Source organism: Octopus sinensis, linkage group LG17, assembly GCF_006345805.1.
Source record: "Octopus sinensis linkage group LG17, ASM634580v1, whole genome shotgun sequence".
Taxonomy (NCBI): domain Eukaryota; kingdom Metazoa; phylum Mollusca; class Cephalopoda; order Octopoda; family Octopodidae; genus Octopus; species Octopus sinensis.
Window position 1 is genome coordinate 49,443,492 of NC_043013.1, and position 10,000 is coordinate 49,453,491.

At 33.8% G+C, this 10,000-nt stretch overlaps 1 protein-coding gene across 19 annotated transcripts in view; it reads right to left on the bottom strand.

The window, feature by feature from the left end:
• LOC115220674 (poly(rC)-binding protein 3) overlaps positions 1-10,000 on the bottom strand; it is a 258,024-nt gene that overhangs the window by 84,497 nt on the left and 163,527 nt on the right. For all 19 annotated transcript variants that reach the window (XM_036510560.1, XM_036510562.1, XM_036510566.1 and 16 more), the window contains 3 exons: positions 2,085-2,117; positions 1,063-1,179; positions 666-785 (listed from right to left, as the gene is read on the bottom strand). In XM_036510560.1, the coding sequence (XP_036366453.1) occupies positions 666-785; positions 1,063-1,179; positions 2,085-2,117 (270 nt within the window). The remainder of the gene's footprint in view (positions 1-665; positions 786-1,062; positions 1,180-2,084; positions 2,118-10,000) is intronic.

Consider the following 10,000-nt stretch of genomic DNA (forward strand, 5'->3'; position numbering starts at 1 on the left):
ATAGTAAATGAAATTTGTTTGAGTTTTGTTAATACTAATCTTTTAATTACCACAAATTTGAATTTCTTACATTCTGAAAAGACCATATATATGTAAAGGCACCGTAGGTGTGTTCTGAAGATCCTAATAGCAATTAGGAAAATGAAGAAAGATTTTAAATTAAGTTATATCTTTAATAAATGAATAATTATCTTTAATAAAAATTCAAATTTGGAGATCACACAGTCATTAGCCTTGTGAGAGATGCAGCATTGAGGATGAATGAAGCCAGCTCAACCCACCCCGGGTAAATGCTGTCAAGTCAAGTCAAGTCAAAGAGTTGATTAATTTGAAATTAAATTTATTTTATTGATTTTAGCCAACTCCAGTTGAGTTTGAATTTAGAATGCAGTAAATGAAAAGCACCAAACACAGAAAAGCATTGAGGTTAACATTCCACTGTTTCTGTCATTCTTTTAGCTTAATAGCCAATAATTGGTACAATTGTAGACATTTACTGCTTCGTGGAAATTGACCATTAACAGTATGAAATTTGTGGCATTTATAGGCTTGAGCATCAATTTAATTTTCATGTTAGTAGCAATACTACTACGCACTAACCAAACTGAATTAAGGGAATAAATATAATCAATGAAAAATTAAATGAAAATTTTAAAAAAACGTACTTCTCGGATTTCTTTAATTTTTGAGCCTCCTTTTCCAATTAAAGAGCCACATTGGCTGGCTGGCACAACCAATCGGAGAGTAACAGGAGGCTTAGGCACCGTAGGTGTGTTCTGAAGATCCTAATAGCAATTAGGAAAATGAAGAAAGATTTTAAATTAAGTTATATCTTTAATAAATGAATAATTATCATTAATAAAAATTAAAGGTAAAATTGGCATCAATTTAAAAAGTAAAGAAATTAAATTATTCATTAAAATAACATAGCTATAACAAAATATTTATCAAAAGATCATTAAAAAAATCTTTAAAATCTTTATGCCAATTTATAAACTCATAAAACTGCTTCAAAATATAAATGAATATTTACGAGAAGTTTAAAATGTTATTAGAACAAACCTCTTCAAATTTTTTACAAATCATTGTAAAGGCTCTGTTAATGCTCTCTAAAGAACCTGTAATTGTTACTATTCGTTCTGGGCAAGAGCCATCTGATATGTTAATTTTAGCTCCACTCTATAATAAACAAAAAACATGCATTTGAAAACCATTTAAAAGCATCAACAAAAAAAACAGATCTTGATAAATATACAGTAAAGGACTTTTAATATTTATGCCAATATCCAAATTAATCTCATAATGGACAGATGAAAGGCAAAGTCATATCCATCTGATATTGAACAAAAAACATTTGCTGTTTCTTTGCCTTAATTTAACTATTTTAATGTTTTGACACCAGAAGACTCTTGTTTCTGTGTGTAATGGAACCGTTATTTACAAAGCAGCATATTTATAAAGGAAAGAATATAGGAAGTTATAATGTAACATATTACAATTTAATAAATAAAACATATGCATACATACATACATACATATATGTACATACCTACATCTATATGTATATATACATGCATATATGAGTACAGGACGCCACAAATAAACGTAGAACACAACATGAAACGAAAACATAAAACCAAAATAGGAAACGGAATTTTTTTTTAACAACGAAAAAACAGAGTACAAGACAACCAACGCAAGGAACATTCCCCTTCTTCAGCTGCCCCTGTTTCGACTCAATGCATGTTTTGAAGGTAGATCCAATAAAGAATAAAACTAGATTACAAACTTGTTTTACCAAGAAATTACTACTGCACCAGTAGAAAATATTTAAATGGTTTTTAAAAATTAATTTTCTTAATGAACAATGCATATATTTTCATATATAATGAGCCCAAAGATAAATGTTTTATTTAATCACAAGTTAGAAAATATTCATTTAATTTGATTTTTAAATGTAATAATTTAATTTTAAAAAATAAGGCTAAAAGGTTTTAAATAAATGACTAAAATATTTTTAGAGAATTAAAGCATGATATTAAAATATTATAAAAAGAAAGTGTGAAACAAATATCCATACTTACTTCTTCTCTGAATTTCTTGATATTATCTCCTTTCTAAAAATAAGTAAAATAAATGAATAACTGGCTTGGTCTTAATTGATAAAAACATTTAGAATAATATTCATGAGAAATTTTGCTTATGTATATAACAAAGAGATTACTTTAATATATAGCTATTTGTTAATAGTTCGTTCCTTGGATTTTTACATAAAAAAGTGTTATTAATGGTTTAAAAGTTTGGCACAAAGCTAGAAATTTTAGGGGAACAATAAGTTGATTACATAGATGCCAGTATTTGACTGGTACTTTATTTTATTGATCCTGAAAGGAAAAATGGTAAAGTTGGCATCAGTGAGATTTGAACTCAGACTATAAGGAGCTGGAAGGAATGCTGCTAAGCATTTTATTTGACACACTAACAATGCTACCAGCTTGTCACCTTACAAAAAAAAAAAATTCGTAATGATATCAAAAAAGGAAACCACTACAGTGTTCAATGTGTAAATACTAAGATATTCATATATACCACTTGAGAGGATATATACATTATGTATGTATGTATGTATGCATGCATGTATGTGTGTATGTATGTAAATTTATATATACATGTATATATATATATATACATATATCTAATGGAAACATAGACAACTACACGCACTTACGTATTGATAAAGATTCAAAACTACATCTATACACACACATATAAACATGTGTACATACACATAATACAGTCATACCTAGATACGACTGTATTGTACATGCCTGAATAATATTTTAATGAAGATTATGAAACCCATGCAAAACCAAATACATAGATTGTAACCATATACATATCATTATACATAGTCATAATTCCCATAATAAAACCAATACTCTAGAGGGAAGGGCAGTATCTAATTAATGCATAAAAAATTAAAATCTCCTATTAAACCTATGAATAAACGAATATTTAATTTAGAGTGATGAGGGAAAGCATTATCATTCCTAAGTTTTTATATATGTTGGCATTGATATCAAAAGAAAAATTTGCTGTTTTTTACATTGTTTAAGCTGTTGCACAGTACAAAGCTTTGAAAAGGAATACTTTCTAAGCTGTGAAACAGTAGAAATTATTATGCAAAAAGCAGATGAGCTGCAAAACAAGAGAAATAGCTCTGAACAAGGTAAAGCATTCTGATAAAATGTCTGTCAGCTATTGCTACAAAATCTACTGTCTCTCCCTCACTCATTATTAGTCACACACATGCATGTTACTACACACTATACTTGTACATGTAATTTTTAACAATGCTTACCCCCATCAGTTCAAGGTATCTGTTTTTAAACACACACAAACACACTAACACTAACACCACCACTACCACCACAAAATCATCATCATCACCACCATCATCATTTTACACATGTTTTTCTTTTCTCACAAGGATAGGACAAGTCTTCTACACTGCAGTGTCTCATTGCTGTCTTACTGCCTGTGTAATCTTTTGTCCTCTTTGTGAGGTTCAACATCCTGAGATCAACTTGTATTCGCTTTCGTGTGTTCCTCAATGTTTTTCTCCAACAGGATCCTCTCACTTGTCTCATTCCACACATTTTTATCCGTTCAACTTCCATACATGCCATGTGTGGATACCAACTCATTTTTAACCTCTTACATACTATATCTGATTCCCAGAACATCCAGTTTCTTTCTCAACTCATTAGTGCTAAGTCATATATGTGTACTAACATTACACAGTCACTAAAGCATGCACATCTTATTTCTTTCCAGTTATGCATATTTTCCAGATTCAATGCTCACATTCTGCTACTATGCAAAATTGCACACAAATGCACACACACACATGCACATACATATATATACATATACATATATATACATATGCATATACACATATATATCTTTTATCTTTTATTTGTTTCAGTCATATGACTGTGGCCATGCTGGGGAACAACCTTGAAGGATTTTAGTCAAACAAATGAACCCCAGGACTTATTCTTTAGGTCTGGTATTTATTCCATCAGCCTCTTGCCACACTGCTAAGTTACATAGATGTAAACACACAAAGACCAGTTGTGAAGTGGTGGCGGGGGGGGGGGTAGACAAGACACAGATACATACACATGTAGATATATACATATATATATATAAATATGATGGGCTTCTTTCAGTTTCCATCTACCAAATCCACTCACAAGGATTTGGTCAGATCTAGGTTATAGTAGAAGGCACTTGCCCAAGGCACCATTCAGCAGGACTAAACCTGGAAGTATGTGACTGGGAAGAAAAGTTCTTATGTCACAGCCACGCCTATACCTATAAATGTGTATGGGTGTGGGTGTGTGAGTGTCGGTGTGTGTTAGTAACAATTTGATTCAGCTCCATGCAACTTAAAGTTTTGTAGGTTCATCATACAATCCTAGTTCATAAGGCTTAAATGACTGAATTCTGTTATATGGAACTGAAACTATTCCTGATGAACAATAGCACAATGAACTCTAACTAAATCCCTAGCCCTACCCTTCAGTGACACTCCACCAATGTGAGAGATCCCCCGCCCCTGGAAAGGAAAGATTTCCTTACCTGTTTTTTGGAAACTAAGACATCCCCAGCAGTTGATATCAGAGTATCTCTGTAAGTTACCCACAGTCCCACACCACCAGTTGAGGGACCAGCCCCACATACCACAGACAGAAGCTACTGGAAATAAGCCTTACTTATGATGTTACCTTTGAATTGATCAATATCCAGTCTAAGACTTGCTGCCTCTAAGATTTCAGTCATAATCTCAACATAGCCACAAGCCTATGGTCAGTGTACATGAAACCAGCACTCTCAAAATCTCTGCATTTTTGTAAGACCCTTCAACAGCCATCTACAAGCACATGGTTGATTACCTTTGCCACAGGACCAGTATTGGAATACCAAGTTCAGCTGTGCAGCTCAGGAAATTGATACCAGGGGCCAGCAATGTGAAATCTGTGGCTTTTACCAAAGCCCAGGAGCATCACACTACTTTCACTCCCAGCACTGGATACAAAAGGGCTGACAACACTCTCATATCCCATTCTGTCAACCTCAGTAGATGTACTGAGAACTCCCATGACCAAGTATGTGTCCCTATTGGGGATATTTCCCATGACAGAGCACAGCTAGGTGCAGAATATCTTCCACACAGCAGTCATAGTATACACTGCAATGAAGGAAATGACCCCAAAGATTTATGAATCCTCATATTTCATACAAAAGTTATGCAATATTTACATATATCTATTGCGTGTGTGTGTGTGTGTGTGTGTGTGTGTGTGTGCGTGTGGGTGAGCATGGACATGTGGGTGTGCGTGTGGGTGAGCATGGATGGCTGACCAGCGTCCTACATCTACCAAACTCATTCAAAAAGCTTTGGTTGGTTTGAGGTTATAGAAGACATCTAGACAAGGTACCATGCTGCAGGACCAAACCTGAAAGCATATGGTTGAGAAACAAACTTCTTAACCACACAGCATACCTATGTGTGTGTGTGTGTGTGTGTGTGTGTCTTTATTATATGTCCATCTGTGTGTGTATGTGTTATGTTTTATTATTTCACTTAGGCATAGCAATACTAATAAGCTGGTGTTAGAACTCAGTATACATATGCTTCAGAACAGAGTGTCAGTCGAGTAGAGAGCAGTAATAAGAAATTGAATAAATGACAAGGGAATAAGAAATTATGTCATAAAATTCATTAGCTTACAGCAGTTTCTACAACATAATGCAAGGCACTCACAGTTGAGTGCTTTTGTATCACCCTATAGTTTCATTAGAACCGCAAAAATGGAGAGTAATTTTATTTGCAAAAGCACATGATATGAGTACATTGCAACTTATAACAGAAACAGCTGTATGCTAATAAAGTTCATGACATAATTTCATATTCCCTTCTCATTTATCAAATTTCTTACATATATATATGAACTCTGATCAAAAAGTATTGGGTCTGGTGCTATGATACTACAGCACATTATCAATTCATCATTTAATCTGCTTCAAAGTAGTCTCATTATGAAGCCATGCACTTTGACTACTGTGAATTGTCACAGTTGTCAATTGTGGAACACGGCTGTCACTATATAAACCTGACGATTGCACAACACATGAAAGTACTAGTTTATTTCAATACTGTAAAATTGTAAAAATTGCAAATAATAAAACATGAAAATCAGAATTTCATTAATTAATATATTTTGACTGGCATCCATTCTGGTGCCATGTAAAAAGCACCATTCAAGCATGGTTGATGCCAGTGCTGCCAGACTAGCTCCTGTGCTGGTGGCACATAGAAGGCACTGTCTGAGTATGACTGATGCCCGTGCCACCTGACTGGCTCCCATGCTGGTGGCATCTAAAAACCACCATTTAAGTGTGGTCAATGCCTGGGCTGCTTCATTGTCTCCTATGCCAGTGGCATGTAAAAAGCACCCACTACACTCTTGGAATGGTTGGGGTTAGGAAAGGCATCCAGCTGTAGAAACCTTACCAGATCAGACTGGAGCCTGGTGCATCATCTCGGCTTGCCAGTCCTCAGTCAAACCGGCCAACCCATGCCAGCATGGAAAGCAGATGATAATGATGAATCATACAAACACATATATATATGAATATTACAAATGGTCAATTACAGTTCAGTATAACATGTTTCCAAAGCAAAATTCATCAAATTATAAGTGCAATTACATCAAAAGTATTTTTGAAAATTAGTCTAAAGAAATGCAGAAGCATACTTTAAAAATGTATGCATGTATATATATATACAAAATTTAGAGGAATGACCACTAATAGTGGACAGCCTGTATGCTAGATATAGACGTCAAACTTGCCATTTACCATGAAGAATGTGTTCTCAAGAAAAAATTCAGCAAAAACCAAAGTTTAAAAATAAGACAAATGAATTTTTTCTTGAGAACACATTCTTCATGGTAAATGGCGAGTTTGACATCTATATCTAGCATACAGGCTGTCCACTATTAGTGGTCATTCCTCTAAATTTTGTATGTATAAAATTTTTAATCTTCGATTTTTTTTTAATATGCTAGGCCACTGGTTTTAATTGATTAATATCAATTTCTACCCTTATTTAATTCTATATATATATCTTATAATATGACAAATGCATTATTTTCATATTAATATTAATATTTATATTCATGAAATGGATTTTCCATGATGTGTGGTAACAATTATAAACTATAAAATTAAGGATAATACTATAAACTCCAATCTCTGAATTAATATATTCATACCCTGCAACTGACATATATTTGGCCTGGAATTCCAGCTGCTATGGATAGTTTCTTTCTTATCAACAAATCATCAACAGAAATAAAGTTGATAGCCAATATTCAAAGAAGTGCTTTATGAGAATACGCCTGAGTTTAAACCCTTTGTTGATGATATATATCATGTGTGTGTGTGTGTATTGGGTCATCCTATAAATAATGCGATGTTATCAATTGCATGAACTAAAAGTCAGAGGGGGATGGGATAAACTACCTGCATCAAATTGCTATAAAAGCAGGTAGTAATTTTACCTAGTGTTTATTCTTAGTGCATGTTTTGAAGAGTGCAGTTCGATTTTAACAGATATTTTTCCAAAGCTATATTTATCCTTATCATGATTGCTCTCGTTGTCATCACTACAACCACCACCACCACCATTAATACATAATGTATGATCCTTCTTCACCTTCAAATACGTTGATCATGTAAATAATTTAAGGAACATTTTAGAAGGAATTTTGGTCTTGAAGAAATGATGAATTCTACTTATATGGAAATAAAATTGTTGACTTCTGCAGTGTCAAAAGCACCAAAGCAAATGTTTAAGAGCAAGCTTAAAGTCTTTTAACTTCAATAAACTTTTCCTGAGTCTAGGTTGGTCTGAGCTCTTAAGGGATGGAATGTTATGCAGCAATTATTTGTATAAGATGCAGAAATGAATAGAGATATGGTACATATATTTTGTTGTCTATTTTTTTTTTTTGCCCACTGGAAAAACTTCAAGTTATTTGTAGATGGATGTTTAAACACCAAAAGACTCAGTAAAAGTGGTTGGGTACCTGACTAACAAATTCGAGTCTAATTCAACTAACAATGTAGTGTAGTTTAGACAAGGCAACTCACCATCTTTCGCTAAATACTGACCTGCCAATATACTTCAAAAGCAGGCTCACATTTCCAGAGTTGGCACATGCTTCCTGGGATTAGCATATCTCGACAAGAGAATGTTGATCCATACAGAAGGATTAAATATTTAGATGATACACTCTAATCCTCCTTGATAAAATTTTTGTCATTGTCCAACATACAACAACAATATATGCATGCTGTGGATATGTGTTTGAGGGGCTACAAAATAGTCTGCAATAAATATGGTGGTTCCTACATTCAGAGTACTGCTCAAAATTGCACATCTGTACCAAGGAACATGTGCAGATAAACGCATCAATTACAATAAATCCAAGACTTCAAAATTGCTATTGAAGCAACAGTGCAGAACCTCAGTAATTTGAGGACCAAAGTGGCCATCCTCGTTACCAAATTAATTTTATTCATTAACAACCCGACATAAACAACACAAACATACTGGCTATGACAAAAATACTAGTCTGTGAATGTTGCATGCCCTCTCTCTTATATCTGAGTAAAAGATGTCAGCTCAACATCATCCAAAATTTTCTCTTGACAAAATATAAGATAAAGTGTAAACTGTTAATTTGCCATATTATTTCTATTTTCATTCTTTTATTTCCATTTTGCATTGTATTGGGTTCTAAATAAATTTAACTTGACCGTTAATATTTCAGATCACATAGTTATATGTCATGGCTAACTTATTTACACAGTGGCATCTGCTGTCAGCTTATTAAAGATATAATTAGTATAAAGCAAAATGACAACTATTAGCTCTTAGGGAAACTCATATGAGTGGGAATTAGTCATTAGCAAGTAATTCTACATTACACTCCTTAAAATCTTCAACAAAAGTAATTTTATTTCAACATCAGCAGAACCCTTAACTTCATAAATAAAATCTGTAACCTTTGGGTACTATTTGTACCTAATAACCTCAACTGAAAGCTCCTGTCAAAAAGCAATTTGAACATTTGTTCATGGAACCTATCAACTGGGGCATATCTAACAGCTTAATTTTTTGGGTTTTTCTTTTTACCTGTAAATTAATGATTAAGGACCACACTAAGCTCAGAAAATCTTATTCCAATTATACCTATTTCTTTACTACCCACAAGGGGCTAAACACAGAGGGGGCAAACAAGGACAGACAAATGGATTAAGTCGATTACATCGACCCCAGTGCGTAACTGGTACTTATTTAATCGACCCCGAAAGGATGAAAGGCAAAGTCGACCTCAGCGGAATTTGAACTCAGAACTTAACGGCAGACGAAATATGGCTATGCATTTCACCTGGCATGCAAATGTTTCTGCCAGCTCGCCGCCGTATTCCAATTATACCCATTGCTTTGCTTTCTCTGCCTATATTTCTTATTTACTCATTTGTTCCGTGCTTCTTGATAGACATACTTATTCTCTGCAAGACTGTACTGAAATTGAAACTTGCCATTCAGCCTTCAGAAAAAACAAAAACTAAATTCAGCAAGAAAACCTGTCTGCAGTTCACACCCTTATGATCATAAACAACACACAGTTAAAACCAACACAAACCCTACAAATGCAAGACTCTACAATCCTTAATGACTTTTTCATGTAGCAACATATTTATTTCATAATTAGGAAGCATAAAAAAAATATTGGATTACCTTTAAGAGCAAGAGAACAACTCAGCACCAAGCAATTGGTACAATCTGAAACAGAGCACCCACAGTACTTACACTATGGGCTATATCCTCAAATAGACCAGTCTTATTCACCAA